At 42.0% G+C, this 24,995-nt stretch overlaps 1 protein-coding gene across 2 annotated transcripts in view; it reads right to left on the reverse strand.

Annotated features, from left to right (window-relative positions):
- Positions 1–24,995, reverse strand: part of NCAN (neurocan) — a 375,601-nt gene that overhangs the window by 56,564 nt on the left and 294,042 nt on the right. For both annotated transcript variants that reach the window (XM_077475452.1, XM_077475453.1), the window contains one exon: positions 269–385. In XM_077475452.1, the coding sequence (XP_077331578.1) occupies positions 269–385 (117 nt within the window). The remainder of the gene's footprint in view (positions 1–268; positions 386–24,995) is intronic.

A 24,995-nucleotide genomic window follows, 5' to 3' on the forward strand; every position in this document is an offset into this window, starting at 1 on the left:
GTATACAGGCATAAACAGACAACTTTTTCAGTACAGCATAAAACGAGTACACTATACCAAACAATCGGTTTTTATCTATCACTATACTAGCTCTAATTAAAAAAAAATGTGATTTGACTGCTATGGGTTTCTCTTATATACTCTACTCATTATACTTTACCTAATGTACTTAACAAGCCTAATACATTATTGTGCTATAACCATTTTAAAAGTGTTTATATATTAGTTGAACAGTTTTATTTATATTTTTCTGATGCACAGTAAGTACCTATTTCACAGTTTTCTCCTGTATAGCCTTTGTGGCAGACGCAGCTGTATGTGCTTCCATTAGACTGACAGGTCCCCATATGCAAGCAAGGGCTGTGAACGCAAGGCTGAGGTTCCCCTAAACAAAAAACAAAAAACAAAAAAAGGGAAGAAAGAAATGGTCACTTAAATATATTATCACAAAAAAGTCTCAAAATAAAGAGGATGTGGGGTACTAAAACATTGGAAGCCAGTAAGGAATTGCATCCAGAAGGATACTATAGCTAGCCAAACAACAGCAGATACAATTGTTCACCTCCTACTACAAAACACAGTCATATAATATGTATAAAAGATGGAAACTAAAATGCTGTAACACTACATTTTTTTTGTTAAAACAAGTAAATATATCGAAAAAAATGGCCACTGCCCTCAACAGTGTTGCCAACCTAACAGATTGAAATTTACTGACACAACACTCAAAATCTACTGGCATAGCCAAGTTTTTACTGGCATTTCCAAAAGTTACAAATTTAAGTACAAATTTCACTATTGAGGCTACAAACAAGTACAATATGTAATTAACAATGTGATTTAAGGTAGATAATAAGGAAAAAATATTTTTTTTTGTTTTCTACATAGTAAGTAAGTAGCTTAGGGACAGGCTCAGGAGGGCAAGAAATTAGAATGGGCGGTACACACATGAAATTGACTCTCACAGTGAGCAGCAGTACAGATCACCGACAAGGCACGTCCCCTCCTGAGGCCCAGTGACAGTCTCTCTCCAAGCCAGGTGGTCCCTCCAGCCCAAACAGCACTGATGGTCCCACTCCTAGCCTGCCTTTCTCCCAACCCACAGACCCACACACAAGGCTCTGGCCGCTTTGCTTGGCTCCCTTGCACCATGACATCACAGGACATGCTCAGGCACCGCCTCCACCAGAGCCGCCCAAACACACTGTAGTAGGCACTCCTACGGTCCCGGCTGGCTCTGAGCCGAGCGTCACAGCCATATTATTTACTGGCAACCTTTTCTTTTTACTGGCATTTACTGGCAGGAGAAAATTGCCTATATTTTACTGGCTACCAGTAAAAATACTGACTGTTGGCAACATTGGCCCTCACCTATACCTGGCCTTTTCAGCAAGGAGCACATGGGCAACGCATGCAAAACAAAACCAGAGAAATTCCCAGCTCAGCTTACCGACCAGCCTGCAACCAAACAAGTAAATATATACCTTATGCCACGTACACATGATCGGACTGGAATCTGTCTGACAATTCTATCATGTGTGGGCTCCCCAGTGGACTTTTTTCCCCAAAAGTTCGATGGATCTAGAAATAAAACATGTCTCAAATCTATCCGACGGACTCAAGTCCGACAGACTGAAAATCGGGAAAACCGCTCGTCTGTGTGCTAGTACGACGGACCAAATACGATGCAAGGGCAGCTATTGGCTACTATTGAACTTCCTTGTTTAGTCCCGTTTACGTCATTACATTCAAAATGAATGGACTTTCGAACGAACTTAGTCCGGTCATGTGTGGCCAAGTCCATGTCATTCAGAAAGTCTGTCGGACCTCCGCCGAAAGTCCATCGGGAAGACCGTCGGACCTAGTCAGTCGAAAAGTCCGGTCGTGTGTACGCGGCATTACAGAACAAACTTAAGTGTACTTGGATCTCCCCAATTAATGCTGTTTCAGACACACTTTTCAGAGGGCAATAGAGCAGTGGCCAATAGGTGTTTAGGAAGAGGTACTACTCCTACCTCCTGCACCTGTTTTTTGTGTTTTTTTATTTTGATTTTGAAATTGCTGAATAGCGATTTTTACATTGGTGGACCATGCCACAACTGCAAACCAAGCTTTCAACTTGTTGTTGCTGTGTGGCCCATTAAAGGTTTACTCCACTGTTGTGGGGAAAAAAAATAGCTAATAAAATAAATAAATAAATAATATAGCATAAACAAGCCAAATTGTATGTTATCCAAAATTAGTTTTCATTTTCAATATGCAGCGCTGTAATTTTCTGTAAGAATCAATATGGCAACCTGGATGCATTATGTACACAGATGGTGTACCCCATCCCCACCCCAGATGTTATTTTCTATTAGTTTGATTGGCTTACTGATTTCCCCAGAAGCCTGCACTAAGATAAAAGTCAGATTTTGGCCATCCCCTGCAACAAAAATGTCACTTTTGGTGAAATACTCCGAGAGGGTAATCACATCCAAAGGGAAGCAGACCCTCGTTAGAACACTGCAAATGCATCAGCTGACTGATAATTCTGAAATCATTCCCATTCATTTTGCACATGGACAATTTCTTCAAAATAGCAAAAGGTACTAATCAGCAACAAAGTTTGTTAAAATCTCTGCAATGTACATAAATCATCCAGAGGGGAATGTTTTTTTCCCAACAAAATTGGAGTCACTCTTTAGACTCAATGGGTGATTTTGACAGGTGGTGCTGCCTGCCAAACTCTGCACCCTGAGTTAGAAATGCTGCATCATAAAGCAAAGCATCATGGCCATGGCATGTATACAGCTCTTTTTGACTGTAACAGTTCAGGTGGATTCAGGTGGGTGGCTGGGGGACGGTAAAACCACAACTCAGCTTCTCACTTTTACCACCCCCTTGCTGCCCATCTGAAACAGCCCTTACTGTGTAATGTGTTTAGTAACTTTGCAAAGCAGTATTTCAAAGATATACATGTGCAGAACATGCTTATCTGGAAAATCGTTAAAATCTATGCATAGTTCTTATCAGGTGCTCACATTTTTCAGCAATCAGCATCTAAAATGATACATTTTTTGAATATTTTAGAGAAAAGGAAATGGGAGAGTTTCTGTATGGTATTCTCCTTTTGTTTCTGAGAACAAAGTTGCTGGGAAAATTTTGGACAGCAGCAAGAAATGAGGACAATGGGGACAAAAACTGACAAGGACAGTGATAAATGGGACTCTGGAGTGAAAGAGAAGTGAATAGAAGCTGAAAATAGGAAAGAGATAAATGGCTAGAGAGGAAAGTGGATAGTAAAATAAGAAGACAAATGAAAAATGGGAACTAGCAAAGAAATATTGGTGGAGTAAAAATGATCAAGATAACAATGCAAACTATGTTGGATATTTTATAAAAGGAAAGACTTAAACACACAAAAATCGATTGATGGAAGATTTATATTTTTATGAAGAATTGGAGTGTGTATAACAGTTGTGTCACTTCACTTTTTTATGATCAGTTGATTACATGGGTTCCTGCATCAGATATGACAATGACAGCATGTATAATACACAAATGTCTGTTTATAAACACTGCCCATAAAAATTAAAGGAACACTTTTGCCGCGTACACACGATCAAACAATCGGGTGGAAAAGTCCGGCAAACTCAAGTCCGCCGGACAATCCCCCCGTGTGTAGCCTCCGGCAGACATTTTTTTACCCGAAAGTACGGCGGACTTAGAAAGTAGTTTTGCACTCCAATCTTCCCGTCAGACTTGCATTTCGGCGGACAATCCGGCCGTGCGTACTTTTGAAATGAATGGACTTTTCACGCCCCGAGAAAAGTCCGCTCATTTTGAGCATGTCTCCAGGTAGGCGGGGCCCGCGAAGGATGCGTCGCTGGCCCCGCCACCTGGTATGGACTTAAAGGGGAACCCCAACGCCGAAAAAATCGGCGTGGGGGTCCCCCCCAGGTCCACATCAGACCCTTGTCCGAGCACGCTACCCGGCCGGCCAGGAAAGGGGGGGACGAGCGAGCGGCCCCCCCTCCTGAGCCGCGCGGCCCCCCCACCCCAAAGCACCTTGTCCCCATGTTGATGAGGACAAGGGCCTCTTCCCGACAACCCTGGCCATTGGTTGTCGGGGTCTGCGGGCGGGGGGCTTATCGGAATCTGGGAGCCCCCTTTAATAAGGGGGCCCCCGGATAGCGGCCCCCCACCCTATGTGAATGAGTATGGGGTACAATGTACCCCTACCCATTCACCTGTAAAAAAAAGTAAAAAAAAACACTACACACAAAGGTTAAAATAGTTTATTGCACAGCTCCGGGGGTCTTCCGTCTTCGGGGGTCTTCTCGCCGGACTCCTCCGCTATCTTCTTCTAGCTCTTTTGCTAGCGGAGGAGCCCAGCTTTCTTCCTCGCCGCCGCTCTCTTCTTCCGACTTCGGGGGTCTTGTCCCCCTCTTTGGTTCTTCTTGCCGGGCCACCGCGCCTTCTTCTAGCTCTTTTACAGGCGGTGGCCCGGTCTTCTGTCGCCGCTGTCGCCGCCTTCTGTTATTCTGTTCTTCTCTTCTCTTCTTCTCTTCAGATGTTACCTCGTCGCATCCTCCGCTCACAATGGCACGGACGCGACGTGCGGCGACTTATATAGGGACATCACCGGATGATGTCCCCGCCTATTATGATGTCACAGTCCCAGCATCCTCTGCATCCTCAGCATTTACAAGGCACCCCCCCATGTTGAGGGCACGCGGCCTGGTACGGCTCAGGAGGGGGGGGGGCGCTCGCTCGTCCCCCCCCTTTCCTGGCCGGCCGGGTAGCGTGCTCGGACAAGGGTCTGATGTGGACCTGAGGGGACCCCCACGCCAATTTTTTCGGCGTTGGGGTTCCCCTTTAAGTCCATACCAGGTGGCAGGGCTAGCGACCTCTCCTTCGCGGGCCCCGCCTACCTGGAGACGCGCTCAAAATGAGCGGACTTTCCTCCACGTGTGTGGGCGAGTCCATTCATTTCAAAAGTACGGCGGATAGTATTAGTCCGCTGAAAAAATGCCGTGTGTGGGCAAGTAGCCCGTTCGGAAAGTCCAGCGGACAGTCCGACGGGAAGTCCGTTGGACTAAGTCCGCCGGATAGTCGGCTACGTGTGTACACGGCATTTGAAAACACATCAGGCCGCGTACACACGCGCGGACTGTTCGCCCAACTTTGTCCGCTGAACAGTGTTTGGGCGGACAGTCCGCTCGTGTGTGGGCTTTCAGCGGACAGTTTCAGCGGACAGTTGGACGGACAAGGTTTTTCGGAAATTCCGAAAAACTGTCCGCTGAAACCTTGTTTGAGCGAACAGTCCGCCCGTGTGTAGGCTTGTTCGTCAAACAAAGTTGCGCGCATGCTCAGAAAGGATTTTCACGCCGAAAGCTATAATGCAGTGTATAGGACGTCGTATTTTTCGTCCCGTCGTACGTGCCGTTCACGTCATCGCGCACGGTTTCAGCAAACTGTTCGTTCGTCGTGTGTGGGCATGTCCGTCCATGCTAATTTTGAGCGGACTGTTTGCCGAAACTGTTTGACGGACAAAGTTAGGCGAACAGTCCGCACGTGTGTACGCGGCCTTAGATCTCAAAAAAGAAATCTCATGCTGGATATCTATACTGATATGGACTGAGTAATGTGTTAGGAACGAAAGGATGCCACATCGTTTGATGGAAATGCAAATTATCAACCCACAGAGGGCTGAATTCAAAGACACCCCGAAAATAAAAGTGAAAAAATTATGTAGCGGGCTGGTCCATTTTGCTGAAATTTCATTGCAGCAACTGAAAATGGTACTCAGTAGTTTGTATGGCCCCCACATGCTTGTATGCATGCCTGACAACGTCAGGGCATGCTCCTAATGAGAGGACGGATGGTGTCCTGGGGTATTTCCTCCTCGATCTGGACCAGGGCATCACTGAGTGCAACCTGGCAGTGTTGGCTGAACTGAAACTTAATGTCACAGAGGTGTTCTATTGGATTTAGGTCAGGCGAGTGTGGGGGCTATTCTGTGGTATGAATTCCTTCACCCCCCCAGGAACCACCTCTGTGGTTTTTATTTTTTGCGCTATAAACAAAAAAATAGCGACAATTTTGAAAAAAAAACTAATTATATTTTACTTTTTGCTATAATAAATATCCCCCCAAAATATATAAAAAAACATTTTTTTTTCCTCAGTTTAGGCCGATACGTATTCTTCTACATATTTTTGGTAAAAAAAAAATCACAATAGGCGTATATTGATTGGTTTGTGCAAAAGTTATAGCGTTTACAAAATAGGGGATAATTTTATGGCATTTTTATTATTATTATTTTTTTTTAGTAGTAATAGCGGTGATCTGTGATTTTTATTAGGACTGTGACATTATGGCGAACACATTGGACATTTTTGACACTATTTTGGGACCATTGTCATTTATACAGCGATCACTGCTATAAAAATGCATTGATTACTGTGTAAATTACACTGGCAGTGAAGGGGTTAACCACTAGGGGGCGATGAAGGGGTTAAGTGTGTCCTAAAAAGTGATTCTAACTGTGGGGGGATGGGCTACTATTCGCATGACACTGCCCTCGATGGCAGAGAGCGGTGATCTCTGTAATGACACTAGATAGAGTGGGCAAGTGCTTCTGGGAATTAAATTGTCACACCTTGTACCTGTCTCACCTGGTGTAATTCAGGATTAATATCTAATCTTCATATCTAATCTGTCATCATGTCATCGCTGATGAGGCTGCACTACATATCTAGAGTTTTTCTGTGTGGTACTGCTTTGCTTTAAAAAAAATAAAAATAAATTAAACTTATCCTTATTTTGATGCTTTATGCTGTAACTGCTGCATTTGCTTTTCTGTCCCACAATCCTATACAGAACTGTGCTGGGATTGTTCATCTTCTCAGTGCAATAAACAATTTTTCATCTATCTACCAGTTTAGACGTACTTTATATGACTTATGATTTTACCTACAGAGAGCTGCTTTTTTGTGTTTTGTTAACCCCTTCCCTGCCAGTGACATTTATACAGTAATATATTAATCTGATCGTTGTATAAAGGTCCCTAAAAAGTGTCAAAGGTGTCCGATCTGTCTGCCGCAGTGTCGCAGTACCACTAAAAATCGCTGATCGCCCCCATTGCTAGAAAAAATAAATATAATTATAATAAAAATGCCATAAATATATCCCCTATTGTGTAGCTTTTGCGCAAACCAATCAATATATGCTTCTTGCAATCATTTTAACAAAAATATGTAAAAATATATATATATCGGTCTAAACTGATGAAGACTTTTTTTTTTTGGGGGGGGGATATTTATTATAGCAAAAAGTATATATTTTTTAAATTGTCGCTCTTTTTTTGTTTATAGCACAAAAAATAAAAGTGATCAAATACCTCCAAAAGAAAGCTATATTTGTGGGAAAAAAAGGATGTCAATTTTGTTTGGGTACGACGTTGCAAGGCCGCACAATTGTCAGTTAAAGCGGCACAGGGCCGTATCGCAAAAAATAGCCTCGTCATTAACCACTTCCCGACCAGCGCATGACGATGTACGTCGACAGAATGGCACGGGCAGGCATATTGGCGTACAGGTACGTCCAATATTCAATGCCGCCCTGGTCGGGACCCCCGTGAGTCCGGTCGCGGGACTTGCGGACTCGATCGCCGCGGGCATCCCCGCGATCGTCTCACGGAGCGGCCGAATGGAGGAAATGCCGTGTAAACAGTATTTCTCCATTCTGCCTAGCAACTAGTGACGCTGATCTCTGCTCCATGTGATTGGAGCAGAGATCAGTGTTCACTAAATGAAAGCCCAACCCCCCCACAGTTAGTAACACACCCCTAGGTACACTTAACCCCTACACTGCCACCCACTGGTTAACCCCTTCACTGCCAGTGTCATTTACACAGGAATCACTGCATTTATATAGCAGTGATTACTGTATAAATGACAATGGTCCCAAAAATGTGTCAAAAATGTCCGATGGGTACCCCACAATGTCGCAGTCACAATAAAAATCGCTGATCGCCGCCATTACTAGTAAAAAAAAAAATAATAAAAAATTATTAATAAAAACGCTATAAAACTATCCCTATTTTGTAAACGCTATAACTTTTACGCAAACCAATCAATAATCGCTTATTGCGATTTTTTTACCAAAAATATGTAGAAGAATACGTATCGGCCTAAACTGAGGGAAAAAAAAATTGTTTTATATATTTTTGGGGGATATTTATTATAACAAAAAGTAAAAAATAATGCGTTTTTTTCAAAATTGTCGCTCTATTTTTGTTTATAGCGCAAAAAATAAAAACCGCAGGGGTGATCAAATACCACCAAAAGAAAGCTCTATTTGTTGGAAAAAAAGGACGTCAATTTTGTTTGGGAGCCACGTCGCACGACCGCGCAATTGTCAGTTAAAATGACGCAGTGCCGAATCGCAAAAAGTGGTCTGGTCTTTGACCAGCAAAATGGTCCGGTCTGCAAGTGGTTAAGGGGGAAAATCCTTCCGGTCCTTAAGTGGTTAAGGATCAGGATTGCCTTCCAATTTTTGTAACACTCTAAGGAAGCTTTTCAGTCATCAATTTTTGTTGCATCTCAGTTATACTATATAGTATACTATATAGTTAGGGGGCTCTTTTATGGGAGAACTGTCATCATGACCATTGAAAGTCCGCAGCCTGCAGTGTGTGTTTGCAGGTTGGACCTTCCCTCTAAGCCCTTGTACTCACGGTCGGACATTCCAACAACAAAATCCGTCGGAACCGTCGAAACTGGTGTTGCATACACACGGTCGGACAAAGTTGTCGGAAAATCCGATCGTTCGTAACGTGATGACGTTATTTCGTTATGACGGGACTACGTTCAGGCTAGTAGCCAATAGCTTTGGTCTAGGAATTTGATCTGAGCATGCGTGGCACTTTGTCCGATCGGAATTCTCTACAAGTGATCGGACAAAGTCCGATCGGATCATGTTGTCGGAAAATTTTATAGCCCAGCTCTAAAACTTTGTCGGTCGGATATTCTGAAGGAAACAGTCCGATGGAGCCCACACACGGTCAGATTATCCGACAACGCGGTCCGTTCGGACATTTTCCGTTGGAATGTCCAACCGTGTGTACAAGGGCTAAGATGAATTGAACCTGAGACTGCTATTATCTGTAACCTGTCATCTGTTTTCAGTTACGTAAATGTTATTTTTCATTATTTTTAATTGTGTGTGTGTTATTCACTGGTACGTTTCTGAGAGACTTAAACAGCATATACAATCAGTTTCCTTGGAGTGATTGTAAATGAAATTTAGAATGAACAGTGCCAGAAAAGTGAATTCTGATCCTTGAATTAAAAGTCTAAGCACTAAGCACTACACCTAGTGGTAAAAAATCCCTTATTTAATAAAGATCAAAATGATAAAATGTAGTGACCTAGAACAACTATTCTTTTACACATTTGACTATTATGAGCTTGTTTGCTACAAAGCGTTGGAAAATGAAGCTGGGCATGAGAAATATACTGTATAGACCAGCCTCTGCAAAGTGCTTTCGGTGGCTGTAGATTTATTTATTCTGTTAAATTTGATCTCCAGACAACAGCTAAACACACATACTGTGTTTGAACTGTCTTATCTGCCAAAAGATTTTAACTTTGTCTATTAACTTTTGTGAATAATATTCCTCTGCTAGGCAACACAGCCAGGGGGGTGATACCACTTTCTCTGTTGGACAATGAGGGAGCAGCAACACACTGATAAGGCATAAACTCTCTATGACTTAAGAGTGAAACATGGGGCACTCTCCAAGCCGCGCGGCGTGTATGGTTGAATAAAAATGTACTGAGCTGAGTGATGTCATGGTTTTGAAGCTTCTTTTCTGTCAGTGAATCTTCATAGAGCATGGATGGGCTCTTTAGACTAGTGAAGGGCACAAATCCTACCAATGACATCAATTAGGGAGCACAATTCCTCCCAAGGACACCAATAATGAGGCCCAATGACAACAATGATGGGGCACAATTCCTCCCACTGATACCAATGATAAGAGATTGTTTATTACCGCTGATGCTGGGACATTTTGTACTCCTGATGGCCACAGTCTGGCCCCCCTAAAGTCTGGAGGACAGTAAACTGGCGCTTAGTTTAGAAAGTTTGGAGACCCATGACTTAGACCCAGTAGTGTATTATAGGTTTTGTGCTGCCCTAGGCCTGACTAAACTCGCGCACCCCCTAATTTAAATATGACCCACCTCTTCCTGTCAAGGCCACACCCCTTGCTGTTTAAGACCCACCCTGAAATTTTCAACTGGGAACACTAGTTTTGAGGGCCTGGGGAGGGCAATGGATTCCCTTAATTTGCATAGATTTCCTCTCACTTCCTGATTGGCTATCATACAGGAAGTGAAGGGAAATCTCTGCAATGGGACAGGGATGGTAAAAAAATAGCTCTAGTTTAAGCACAAATTTTCTGATAATTTTATGGAGAGGACTAAGAAGATATAAATATGCCAATGGTGCAGCAGAAAATACAGCAAAGTGAGGAAGGTTTGTGGTCCAAGATGATAGGACGGTCAAAATTAGATGCGGCGCCCCACCCACAGTTGCTGAATGCCGGCCGCCCTCATGCCGGCAGGCAGTGCAGCCGCTTTATCGGGGGTGCTAGACTAATTTGCCTCTCAGCCCAGTCCACCCCATAAGACTGATGCTACACTAACAGGGTTTGGAGCAGTGACTCCTGCATGACATTAACTCTGTTTCATCCTCCTGTCAGTATGTTTGCTCTCAGCACTTGCTCATGCAACATAGCTTGATTTTCTGGTGCTGCTTCTCTGATTGCCATTGTGCAAGGGGTGACCAAAGGCTGACATCAACACAGATTTGGCAACTTATACTAGTAATAAAATACTATCAGTATGTAAAAATAAATGTATTTTTGAAGGTATAAAGAGCATTATTAAATGTTGTTTTTCATTACCCTGAGTTCAGCTTTTACAGCTAATCAAAGGAGACACAGCCAATTTTCAGCAAGTATGGTGGCTTATATCAAAGCTATCAGTAGTTAATCACATTTAACTGAACTATTTTTGTAATACTAAAGATGATTTGCTCTTCACCCGCAAAGCTACTTCAGTTCTAATACCCCATCATTTATTGCCACATGGATAATTCAGTCACCTTAATACATTTACCATGGAATATGTCATAGCAGATGTTAATTGTCCGAGAAAATGGAGAAGGGTATGAACTTTTGTGAAACAATCCTGTTCTAATAACATAATTCAATCACCATGGTGGTGTCCATGTTAATTGTTCAAGTCCACTGCTAGATGCGTGAACTGTTGTCAAATTGCCAGAGTAATGCCCCGTACACACGATCTGACTTTCCGACAACAAAACCGTAGTTTTTTTGTTTCGACGGATATTGGCTCCAACTTGTCTTGCATACACACGGTCACACAAATGTTGGCCAACAATTTTGAACGTAGTGACGTACAAAACGTAGGCGATATCTCCATTACGAACGCTAGTTTTACAAGACCGAGTGCTTCCGGCTCGTACTTGATTCTGAGCATGTGTGGACTTTTGTCCAACAGACTTGTGTACACACGATCGGAAAGTCCGACAACAAACATTTGAGAACCTGCTAGTCAACATTTGAAAGTCCAACAACAAATGATCGATGGAGCATACACAGGTTGGACTTTCCACCAACAAGCTCACATCCAACATTTGTTGTCGGAAATTCCAATCGTGTGTACAAGGCATTAGAGTAGAACTATAGGCAAAACTTTTTTTTATATTTTGGATAGAGTAAGGGAGCATTATAACCCTTGTCAGATGTTTTTTTCAGCATCTGTGTCCCATTGTGGAGATTTCCCTTCACTTCCTGTCCCATTGCCAAACAGCAAGTGAGAAGAAATTCCGGAAAATTATAGGAATCTCTTGGGTACTTCCAGGTCACCAGAGCTAGTGTGCCCATTGGAAGATTTCCTCTCTATTACTTTTCTGGGGACAACCAAAAATGTGTGATTTTCTTCTACTTTCACTTTCAACGATAATGGTAATCAGGACAAGTAGAGAGAGTGAATCTCCTTAACAGGACACAGGTTCTAATCCCTCTCCAATCTATACAAAACTAAAAATAAATTGCCTTTAGTTATACTTTAAATAGCCAGAGGTAAAAATTGCATTAAATGTAGGTGACAGGTGGTGTTGAAGGCCCCACCTCTGTTCAGAGATAGTCGTTCCATTTTGACATAGATGGCCTCTTTCACATCTCCTGTGGACCAGTTGTACTCTCTCTATCCAAAATGTGTGCCTCACCTTGAAAGTATATCTAAGCCAAAAAACAAAGATATAACAGATTGCAGCTTACTGGTTCTTAGATGTGGTGACTGCATTCGTTTTCTTTTCCAGCTACTTTTACCTATATTTTCACTTGGTAATCCTGTAAATAACACACTTCCTGTCCCTTTATGGCTACATTCACTTCTCTATTGCATCTTTTAGGTCAGCCATGGCCACCACACAGGCTGGACTTCAAATATGTCTGCCTTTGTTCAAAGAGATTTAATCTTCAAATACGGAAAGTTTTCTTCCCAGTAAGTACTGTGACATGTGGAATAGACTCCCTCCAGAGGTGGTTCTGGCCAGCTCAGTAGATTGCTTTAAAAAAGACATGGATTCTTTCCTATATATACAGTGGATATAAAAAGTCTACACACCCCTGTTAAAATGTCAGGTTTCTGTGATGTAAAAAAAAAAAAAAAACAAGATAAAGATAAATCATTTCAGAACTTTTTCCACCTTTAATGTGACCTAAAAATTGCACAACTGAAAAACAAACCAAAATCGTTTAGGTGCAAGGAAGTAAAACTAAAAAAATTAAAATAGTATGGTTGCATAAGTGTGCACACCCTTAAACTAAGACCGGGTTTGGACTGCCTCCGGCTGGAAGTATGAATGTTCGTGTACCTATCTGGGCAGAGTTAGAGGGGATATATCACAAGTTTATGTGATACCTTTTATGTTGTACTGTTTTCTGTACCGGTAAGTTTGTGGACGGTTGTTGCCCACAACATGTGGCTTGTTATAACATGTATTGTACAGTATAAAACAAAATAAAAAAAATTAAAAACTAAGGAGGGGTTCACACTATTGCGAATTGGATGCAAAATCTCCATATTCCAATTCACAATAGCAGGAGAATGTGATCGGCTCTCTATGGAGCTGGTTCACATATCTCTGATGAGGCTCCGGTGTGAATTTGCACAGTTCAGTGTGAACCGAGCCTAATACTTTGTTGAAGCACCTTTTGATTTTATTACAGCACTCAGTCTTTTTGGGTATGAGTCTATCAGCATGACAAATTTTGACTTGGCAATATTCGCCCACTCTTATTTGCAAAAACACTCCAAATCTGTCAGATTGCGAGGGCATCTCCTGTGCACAGCCCTCTTCAGATCACCCCACAGATTTTCAATCGGATTCAGGTCCGGGCTCTGGCTATAATCTTCTCCTGGTGAAGCAATTCCTTTGTTGATTTGGATCATTGTCAGGCCGAAAGATGAAGTTCCTCTTCATGTTCAGCTTTCTAGAAGAAGTTTGAAGGTTTTGTGCCAATATTGACTTGTATTTGGAACTGATCATAATTCTCTCTACCTTGACTAAGGCCCAAAAGCATGATGCTGCCACCACCATGCTTCACAGTGGGTATGGTGTTCTTTTGGTGATCTGCAGTGTTGTTTTTGCACCAAACATATCTTTTGAAATTATGTCCAAAAAGTTCAACCCTGGTTTCATCAGACGATAACACATTTTCCCTTATGCTTTTGGGAGACTTCAGATGTCTTTTTGCTAAATTTAGCCATGCTTGGATGTTTTTCTTCTTAAGAAAAGATTTCCAGCTTGCCACTCTACCCCATCGCCCAGACATATGAAGAATATGGGAGATTGTTGTCACTTGTAACACACAGCCAGTATTTGCCAGAAATTCCTGCAGCTCCATTGTTGCAGTAGGCCTCTTGGTAGCCTCCTTGACCAGTTTTCTTCTTGTCTTTTCATCAATTTTGGAGGGACCTCCGGTTCTTGGTAATGAACTGTTGTGACATGTTTTCTCCACTTGATGATGACTGTCTTCACTGTGTTCCATGGTATATCTAATGCCTGGGAAATTCTTTTGTACCCTTCTCCTGACTGATACCTTTTAACAATGAGATCCCTCTGATGCTTTGGAAGCTCTCTGTGGACCATGGCTTTTGCTGTAGGATGAGAAAATGTCAGGAAAGACCTACAAGAACAGTTGAACTTTATTTGGGGTTAATCAGAGGCACTTTAAATGATGGCAGGTGTGTACTGACTCCTATTTAACATGGGTTTGAATGTCTTAATCCTGAACACAGCTACTTCCCCAGTTATGAGAGGGTGTGAACACTTATGCAACTGCATTATTTATTTATTTATTTTATTTTTACTTCCCTCCCCCTAAAAGATTTCAGTTTGTTTTTCAATTGAATTGTACAGTTTATAGGCCACAGGTGAAAAAAGTTCTGAAATGATTTGTCTTTGTCTCATTTTTCTACATCGGAACCGGACATTTTAACAGGGGTGTGTAGACTTTTTATATCCACTGTGCATAATATAACTGGATTCTAACATTTATAGGTAAAGTTAATCAGGGGAATATCTGATTGCCTCTTGAGGGATCAGGAAGGATTTTCTTCCCCTGGAGCAAATTGGATCATGCTTTTTTGTTTTGTTTTTTGCCTTCCCCTGGATCAACTGTGGGTATAGGATTGTGTATATAGGATTGTATGATTCTCTTTTTCATTTTTTAGGATATATATATATATATATATATATATATATATATATATATATATATATATATATATATTTTTTTTTTTTTTCCTTTTTTATTGGTTGAACTAGATGGACTTACATGTGAAAGCTCACAAAAGTGTCAAGGACACTTAAATTCTGGGAAGAATAAAGGTACTCTACTTGCCGAAGTAAAAAGAAAATGAATGCAGCCATCACATCTAAAGACTAGTAAGCTACAATAAATAAAATTTTTGTTTTTAGGTGTAGGAAAACTCCTGACCTGCAGAGTTTAACCTCCTGTGTCTGAACACCTTTTTTTAGCGTTTTTTTTGCCTCCCCAATATACAGGTCTTTTTATTTCCACACTGGACTGAATATACCAACATTTCTCAACAAATGATAGATTGATAGCAAGGAATTTTTCTGACTCCTGATCTCAGAGTTTTGACAACTGCCTTTTGGATTGAAGACATCATATTATTTTGATGTTTTTGTAGATACAACTTATATGAAACACATCACAATGCGACTTTGTAAATAATTTATCTGATTCAAGGGTACATCTAGTAGTTCAATAAAGCTTAGACTGCAAGTATGCACATACTGTTAAGGGCTCATTTCGACTTGCGACTACCTATTGAAGTGTGCCTCAACCCCCTGGTTTTGCAATCCTTTCTTCAACTGCAAAGGCAGCCAAATAAGTGTGTACACATATCGTGGCCATGGCAGAAAAGGACATCCCCCTCATGTTTGTTGGGCAGTGCTACTTCAGTACGTAACCCATTCAAGCAAATGGGGCAACAATGCAACTGCCCCATATCCATGATGTTGTGGCATAGTAGTGTGGGATTTATAGGGTTAAAATATGTGTTGGGGGGAGATAAGATGACATATTGCCTCCTCATATGCCTCTGAAGTGCTATCCACCACAGATCAGAGGTGTATAATAGCCGCACATCTAAATGTAGCCTAAGGGTAAGGGTGTACTTTGCACTGATTTATTACAGCAGATCTCCTGACAGATACAAAATATTCATGAACATGTTTAAATGAGTTGTAAATCACGTATTTGCCTTATGTACTATTCTTCATACCTGCTTTCTGTAGCTTCCAGATGAAAGGCCAAACCTAGGAGACAATCACAGTTTGCTGTAGTGCACAATGTCAGCCTAACAGAGGGAACCTGCTGATTTGTGCTGATGAGATTGAAGACACATTAATCTACTGTTCCTTTTTTTTTCACTTGGACTGAATTAGGTCTTGGACCAGGATTTACTGCTTAAATCAAATGGACTAAAATGGGCTTTGTTGTCTGGCATAGATATCTGTGTGTCATAGCCCTGGCTTGCAGAATCACATGTTTGTGACAGGTAACATACTTAAAATGTATACATATTTAAAATATGGTGGCTTGCCTTGAGTTCTGCTTTAACCCTTTCGCTGGCAGAGCCATTTTTACATATTTTTTTTGCACACATGTGGAACCATGCCTAAAATATACATAAAATCCCCAAAAACTGTATATATTTTCTGAAAGCAGACACCTTAGAGAATAAAATAAAATAGTGGTAGTTCAAATTTTTTATGTTACTTGTTATTACCGCAAAGGTCTAGGAAACTCAGAATTTCAGTGAAAAGCACACTAAACCGAATTTTAATGCAAACAAATGCAATAAACTACCCACATTTTTGGTAAAGTATAAAAGATGAGGTTGCACAGATTAAAGAGATACCCAAATGGCAACAAACTTCAGTACCCTATAACTTTCTATAAGCGGCGCTTCAAACGCCCCCTGTAGGTATCAGTTTAGTGTTACAGAGGAGATTTTGTGCTAGAAATATTGCTCTCACTCCAGCGTGTGTGGCAATGTGTCACATGTGTATCGCAATAAACGTTTATGTTCATATATGTTAGGGTGGGAGGGCCTCAAAACATTTTTGGGCCTGGGGGATTTTATGTGCTTGGGTGTAACTATTTGCAAAAACAAAACATCAAAACATGTTTTTTTGTTGCTTTCCTTTTTTTTTTTTAAATCACATAGGGGACAAAAAACCCTATGTGATGATTTTAAGGTAACAAGTTATTTTTAAAGAGATATGCAGGGTCTACCAGACCTTGCATGTCTCCTGTGGGCTCCACTGAATGTATTACAATGTACATCACATTGCAATCACATTGCTTTTCAACTACGCTATCTGGGAAAAGTGAGAGGGTAACCTGGAAGTGACATCATACTCATCACTTTCCGGGTCACAGTAAGAAGGAGAGGAAAGTGGACATGTATCCGCTCTTCTCCCTCCCCCGCAACCGCCAGCACCTGCCTTGTCATCCTGGGCCCACAGATGGTCAAGCAGAGCCCGGGAATACATGGTGGGGTCGCACACGCAGGGGGCTCTGTTGCTGGAGGTGTGTGGTAGCAATTGGGTGGCACCACATCTGCCCGAATGGTTTCACCTGACAGGCAGAAGTCTGCCTGTCAGTTTTACACAATCCCTGTGGCTGCAGCCACTGGACTGTGTGTGAAACCCCCTGCTGTCAGTTCTGTATGATGTACGGACCTGGCAGTGCAGGGTTAAAACCAAACTCCAGGCAAATGCAACAGCACACCAATTAGTTATATGATCTTTAAAAAAAAATTTTTACATATGATTAGCATAAGTACATGACTCTATCCTGATATTAGCCATCTACAGTCTCCTCTGCAGCAGTGCTCAGGCTGGCAGTAATATTAGAACAAGTCTGGCCACCATTGCTTTGTCAGTCTGTCAGTGCTGTCAGTCATGGTACTGCTGCTTCCTGTCCATTATGAGGCTTGGATGGAACCTACTCAGGTTACATTGTTTACCTGGATTAGAAATTCTTTTGCAGGTAATACAATGGCCAACTAAGTATTTAATCTTTGTAGTTAGCTTTAGAATGTATTAAAAACGCAAAACACCAGGACACCTAAAAATGATCTTGTGCAGTGAGGCTGTGCCTGCACTGTAAGAGTTAATTGCTTGTTTTGGCCTAACGAGCATAGAAAAGATCAATTTACCCAATCCACCGATCTTCTGTGCTGATTGACCAGTGCCCATGGTGCATTCTACTCCATGCTCCAGCAGTCATAGGTCCTGATATCATCAAGACAGAAGCAGGGGCCTTACATTGGACATAATGACCCCACAGAACAGCCCACTGCCAGAGCATGGCGGGTGCCATCTGAGGGGAGAGCAGAGGATCAGGTAGGTAAAAATTTAAAAACTCTCCCCTTAGACCGAATGAGCAGTTAACCCCTGTAGTGCGGGCACAGCCCCATTGCAAGATTCGTGTTTAAGTTTCCCAGAGCTGGGCTTTAACCGCTTCCCAACCGACTCACGCCGATATACGTCGGCAGAAGGGCATGTACAGGCAAAATCACATACCTGTAAGTTGCCCTTTAAGAGGCGGCAGGGGCCCACGTCCGTGGGAAGCTCCGTGAGTCTGGTCGTGGGTCCTGCGGACTCGATCACCGTGGAGATACCCACGATCGTCTCACGGAGAGTAAGAACGGGTAGATACAGCAGCTCCCCGTTCTGCCTAGCAACAAGTGACACTGATCTCTGCTACCTGTGATTGGAGCAGAGATCAGTGATCTGTAAAACACAGCCATGCCCCCCACAGTTAGCAACATGCCCCAGGACACACTTAACCCCTACACTACCACCTAGTGGTTAACCTCTTCGCTGCCCGTGTCTTTTACACAGGAATTGCTGTATAAATGACAATGGTCCCAAAAATGTGTCAAAAATGTCCGATGTGTCCGCCATAATGTTGCAGTCATGATAAAAATCGCTGATCGCCGACATTTAAAAAAAAAAATATATATTAATAAAAATGCCATAAAACTATCTCCTATTTTGTAAACGCTATAACTTTTGCACAAGCCAATCAATACTCACTTACTGAGATTTTTTTTTTACCAGAAATATGTAGAAGAATACATATTGGCCTAAACTGAGGAAAAAAAATGTTTTATATATATATATATATATTTGGGGGATATTTATTATAGCAAAAAGTTAAAAATAATGCGTTTATTTCAAAATTGTCGCTCTTTCTTTGTTTATAGCGCAAAAAAGAAAAACCACAGGGGTGATCAAATACCACCAAAAGAAAGCACTATTTATGGGAAAAAAGGACGTAAATTTTGTTTGGGAGCTACGTCGCACGACCACGCAATTTTCAGTTAAAGCGATGCAGTGCCAAATCCCAAAAAGTGCTCTGGTCAGGAAGGGGGTAAATCCTTCTGGTGCTGAAGTGGCTAAACTACAACAATTAGCTCTTTTTTTGCACTCTTTTGGTTGCTGAGTGTTGTCATCCTAGGACAGGTAGAGGGTTACTGGAAGAATCACCAGGTAAAAAAAAGAAAACTAATGTATTCACCACATCTAAGCTGCAATATATAACATTTTTGTTCTTAGGTTTAAATATACTTTAAACAAATTATGCAAATGTCAGCAACTGTAAAAAAAAAAGTGTTATCAAATCATAATTTTACTTTTCTGATTACCTCCGTGGCAGTATATGAATAGTCAGAGTCTACCTATGCATATGCTGCCTTGGAGTTAGTCAGGAAATATCTATTAGCACTTTGCAATACTTTGAAGCTAATTTATAATACCTAATTTGCACCACATTTTCAGTTAAAGAAAGGAGAGAAAGAGCAACTGGCCCTATATCATGATGTGCTATATAAAACCTGTATGTAGAGTCAGCGCTAAATTTCTCTCAAAACCAAGGAAATTCAAATGACAAAAGTAAAACTATGTGCCAAAGTAACACATATACAGTGTAAATCCAATACAATTATAGAATTGAAATATTACAACAAAGACAAGTGCTTGAAACACTGACTTATGTGTAATCACTATGAATTCAGATAATATCCCCCATGCACATACCCTCTTAAACAGAGAAATTACATGAGCTGTGCTACAAACTACGTATGTAGGTCATAAAAAGGTTTAGAAAGGTACCAAGAAATGAAGTAAAATAAAAGTCCTAGTGATGGACTCTACTGCAACCAAATCCACAAACACTTGTTAACTCTTGTGTTGCGTTTAATAAAATATGATTTTTTTTATATTAATCAGACATAACATTACATGGGACAATATTACAATAGTAGTTGGTCATAGAAATCAGGTTACTGTCAGGTTTCAGCTTGAGTAGATATTTCTCAAACAAATTCTGCTGCATACAATTGGTATGTAGATACCATTGTTGTATTCAATTGACAGTTTCAACAGTCCATTGTTTCTACAGCTACAGTAAACAGGTATGTTTTCTGTTGTTTGGTAACTATGGTAAACAGCCTTACACATAAAAGGGGGATTCAGGCATAAGCTAGTAGCTCATCATGTTTTAAGATCAGAAGCCACCCATGATACAAGAAGGTGCCTGGTCTCAAGGAGAATTGTTGCCAATAGAGATCACGAACATACAGTAACTGAAGTTAAGTAACTCTTAAGTGTATTTTTACTGTTATAGACCATAGGCTGTTCATTTGCTAGGCACTGTGCCTGTTATAGATATCTGTCAATCTTGTATTGTATTCCCAATATTGTAATCGTTTTGTATGTACAGCATCTTTGTATAGTAAAAGCATATTTAAACACTGTAGAAGTCTAAGCTTCCTTGCTTATACCACAAAGTAACCTTGCTAGATAGATGCAAGCAAAACATTTGGGGGCTTGTGCCGGGATCTGTGCTATAATTCAATTGAAGCAGACCTGTTTTTCTGTAGTGTGTTGTGTAGCTTGTGCTAGGTAAAATGCTGTGTAAGCTGTTTAGGAAAAGCAAGGCTGCAGAGGGTTCAGGTGGCCAGAATTAAGTGTGCAGCTTACCTATCTGGGCCAGAGACAATGAGTGGGAGCCTCTTACTAAAGAATTTGTGAAGTATGCTTCTCCCTTGAAGCTGACTTGGGGGTGATAAAGTCTCAGATCATTTTGTAGATTTTAGCTATAAGGGGTTGGATTTAAGTAAAATAGAGAAGAGAACAGTGTCCACAGTGAGCTGGTATTTCCTTCATGCTATTTATACCGAATCATATAGAAGGTAGAAAGCAGAGGCAGAAGTTAAGGTATTAAAAGACCAGCTAGCAGTTGCTTCAGAGTGTGTACGTTCAACCGCTAGTCAGGCTGATGATTTGCAAGAGCGGTGTGCAGCCCTCATGACCAAATAAATGAATGCCTTAAGGAAAAGGAAGGGGCGTAAACCTGTTAGTAAAGCCAGGATACGTGCCATTGTCACATCCCAAAATTGGGATTGTGAGGATGTGCTCTCCTCAAATGGATGGGAGATAGAGTTTCATATTTTGCATGATGATCTGCTAATGGGAAAGAAAAAGTATGCCAGACCTCTCATTACTAAGCATAGGAAATGGCAACATGATAGAGAGGATATAGCAGATGGGGAGGTGCATTATCGCAACCCAGAGATGTTGAATTTGAAGAAGTATGGGAGTTTACACAAACTGCACTTCATGAGCTGGCAAAACAATATAAACAAAGGTCTGGGGAGCCACAAGTGAGTTGGCTCCTACGCTTATGGGATGAAGGGGCGGGCATGTTGGGGGCGTGTTGTTTTGTCAGGTAAGGAAGCAGTGACTATGGGAGTGTTAACCCATGGTCCACAATTGCCTTAGGCAGTGGGAAAAGCCAGAGAGTTTAGCGTGAATTTGTAGACTGTTAGACCTCGTGAGAAATTGAATAGTAAAGTAGTAAATAGAAAATGCTAGTCCTACTGACCTGGAAAATACCTACTCCTGGAGATCAATAGGAGAGGGCATTTCCAGGTTACGTGAGCTGGGTTGTATAACCGGATTAAATGCGTTTCCAGAATGGATAGGTCCAGATATGGAACCCTTTACATCTGCTCTGCACTCTAAGCTGATGAAGTCTGCGCCATTTAATCTCAGGGCTCCATTATTGTCCTTGTTCGGAGGTCTGGGATTAAACAGAAAGATTCATGAAGCCACAACCCTTTTAAGACAGTTGGGGAAGCTAGAGGAGACTAAAACAAAACCTGTCAGGGCAGTAGATAAGGTAAACAGGCTAGACAGGAGGAATACAAGCAGGAAATAACAGAGAAGAAAGGGAATGGGGTAGAGGAGACAGGAGAGGAAAGGGAATGGGGTAGAGAAGACAGGAGGTGAAGAGAAAACCAGGCTAGTTATTTCTAGGAAAGAAATGTGGGTGGACCTATTAAAGGCAGGAGTACCAAAGATGAGCTAGATGGCATTTCTACTGCAGAAATGCTGAACAGGTGGAAACATTTAGTAGGAAAAACTGTCAAGGTTAGAGACACTACTCCTAGTGAAGATAACATTAGCCTAGACTTAGAGAAAACAGAACAGACCCCTCCTGTTAGCCCCAAATCAATTCCCAAAACTGAACATGAACCCAAACCCAAATCCCTTTATCCTGGGGAGGAGTTAGAGAGTCTCAGAAAGGGGGATTGGGAGGTTCCTTATCCTTTACTAAGGGAATGTGAGTCTCCTGTAATAGCAGTGAAGGCAGTGACAGCAGGAGACCGACACCCATATGCACCTGTCACTGTATCGTGGGGAAGTCATCTTCTCCTACACATGTAATGGCTTTAGTTGATAGCGGAGCTGAAGTTACACTTTTGCAAGGAAATCCATCCCATAACAAAGGAGAATTGATTTATGTAGAAGGTTTGGGAGGGAAAACTATACCAGCAGTTAGGATACGGGTGAAATTGACTATTGGCAAGGGATCAGGATTTATGACAAATGTTTTGGTATCAGAGTTACCCAAAAATATTATTGGGACGGATGTACTTCAAGGTCAGTCAATTCAGACTGAAAGAGGTACATTCATATTCAGGTATCCTGATAAAGCATATCTGATAAGGGCGGTCAAGGCTGTGGTCAGAGGTCATGCGAAATGGACCCCTGTCTACATTCCTCCACCAGAAAAGCCAGTCTGTCTCAAGCAGTACAGACTTCCTGGAGGCCAAAAAGAAAATGGAGGAGATCATTCAAGAATTGTTGAAAGTAGGGATTCTTAGACCTGCTGTAAGTCCTTTCTTGTCTCCAGTGTTCCCAGTAAAGAAACCTGATGGGACATATAGAATGACTGTGGATTACAGAGGTCTAAACAGAGTGGCACTTCCATTGAAGTCAGCTGTACCAGATATGATCTCAATTGGTGAGAAAATTGTTAAAGAGGCAGGCAGGAGAATATCATGCTCTGATAGACCTGGCTAATGCTTTCTTTTCAATTTTGATAGACCCAGAGTGTCAAGACCAGTTTGCTATGGTGTGGGATGGCCGACCAGTACACTTTCGCTGTCCTTCCGCAAGGCTATCTTCATTCTCCAACGATTTGTCATGGACCGACTGCCCAAGATTTAAGTACCCCAAATTTGAAAGTCGCTGTGTTTCACTACATGATGACATCATGATCTCTGGGACAAAAGAAGATGTAACTGAAGCGCTGTACCTGTTGATAGAGCACTTGGAGAACAGAGGGTGGGCTATCAACAGAGACAAAGTCCAAGGACCTACCACAGAGGTGAAATTCCAAGGAATGATGTGGACTGGGCAACAGAGGAAAATTCCAGAAACAGTTGTGCAAACGATTCAGGTGCTGTCACCCCCTACTATCGAAAGAGGGGGCACAGAAGTTCATTGGAGTTTTGGGGTTCTGGAGATTATTCATCCCACATCTTGGACTGATTCTGAGTTCTCATAGGGTTCAGAGCAGCGGACTGCATTCCTAGCTGCTAAAGAAGTTATTTTGCAGCATCAGGGTTTAGGACCCATGAGACAAGGAGTACCATTTCAGCTGGATGTAGTGGAGCAGAATGGTACCATATCTTGGTGTATGTGGCAGCCAAATGAAAAGAAAGGACTGAGAGCAATAACCATTGGATTTTGGTCCAAACAATTGACAGGGGCACAGAAGGGATACACGCCCCTAGAGAAGTACCTGTTTGGGGCCTACACAGCACTTCAACATGTAGAGACCATTACCAGAAAGGACACAGTCACCATCCATACTGCATTGCAGGATGGGTGAGAGATAATGGACTGACCACTAGGGCAGCTGTAGCCCAGAACCAGACACTGATGAAATGGAAATATGAACAGGGATAAAAGTAGGGGAGGGGATTATAACGGTGTCAAAGAGTATGTCGATACAATTATGTAAAAACTTGAACAATATACTTTATTATGAATACATGAAATTCCTGTGCTGCAGTTATCCCCCATTCAAGAGGCTCCACACTTTGAGTTTCTGTCAGAAGACATGAAGAAGTCTGTGTGGTTCACTGATGGTTCAGTCATAGTCGCCTTGTCTGGGTGTAAATGGACAGCAGCAGCCTACAACCCAAGTACCGACACAGTCTTGCAGGAGACCGAATTTGGAGGGTCCAGTCAGTATTCAGAGTTGAAAGCTGTAGTGATGACTCTTCAGGAGGATCCACTGACAGCTGGGCGACTTTTAAAGGACTGATAACATGGATGCCCACTTGGAAGTCCAATGAATGGATGATTCATGGAAAGGTGGTGTGGGGAGGCAAGGAAGTCTGGGACTACATCTGGAAGGAAGCTCACTCCCGCACCATAAAATTGGGGCATGTTGATGCACATGTGCCCCTAATCCCAGACTTTGAGAACTATAAAATATTTGCATATGAAATCGCCAAAGTGAAGGCAGTTGTGCCAATTGATCCTGCCTTGATGAACTAGGCCAACTGGGCCCACAAGCAATCTGGACATTTAGGGCAGAAAGCAACATATGAATGGGCACAGCAGAGAGGGTTGCCTATATCCATGGACATGATAAAGACTGTAATAGGGAACTGCACAGTGTGTGGAGAAGTGTGACAATGGCCATTCCAAAAGTACTCCACCGGGTCGTTTAAGAGGGGTGAGAGGCCTACAGAGATCTGGCAGATTGACTTCAGTGGTCCCCTGCCCCGGGGAAACAATGGACTGAGCTATTGTTGCACTGCAGTGGACACCTATTCAGGACTTATGCTTGTTCATCCTTGCAAAGGTGCAGATCAAGCCGCAACGCTTTAACTCCTCCAGAAACTTGACGCTGCTTATGGTTTTCCCAAACAAGTCCAAAGTGATAATGGCTCACACTTCACCGGATCAACAGTACAGCAGTGGGCCAAAGATTCTGG

Source organism: Lithobates pipiens, unplaced genomic scaffold (assembly GCF_037356315.1).
Source record: "Lithobates pipiens isolate NorthernLeopardFrog02 unplaced genomic scaffold, aLitPip1_a1.2 Scaffold_13, whole genome shotgun sequence".
Taxonomy (NCBI): Eukaryota; Metazoa; Chordata; class Amphibia; order Anura; family Ranidae; genus Lithobates; species Lithobates pipiens.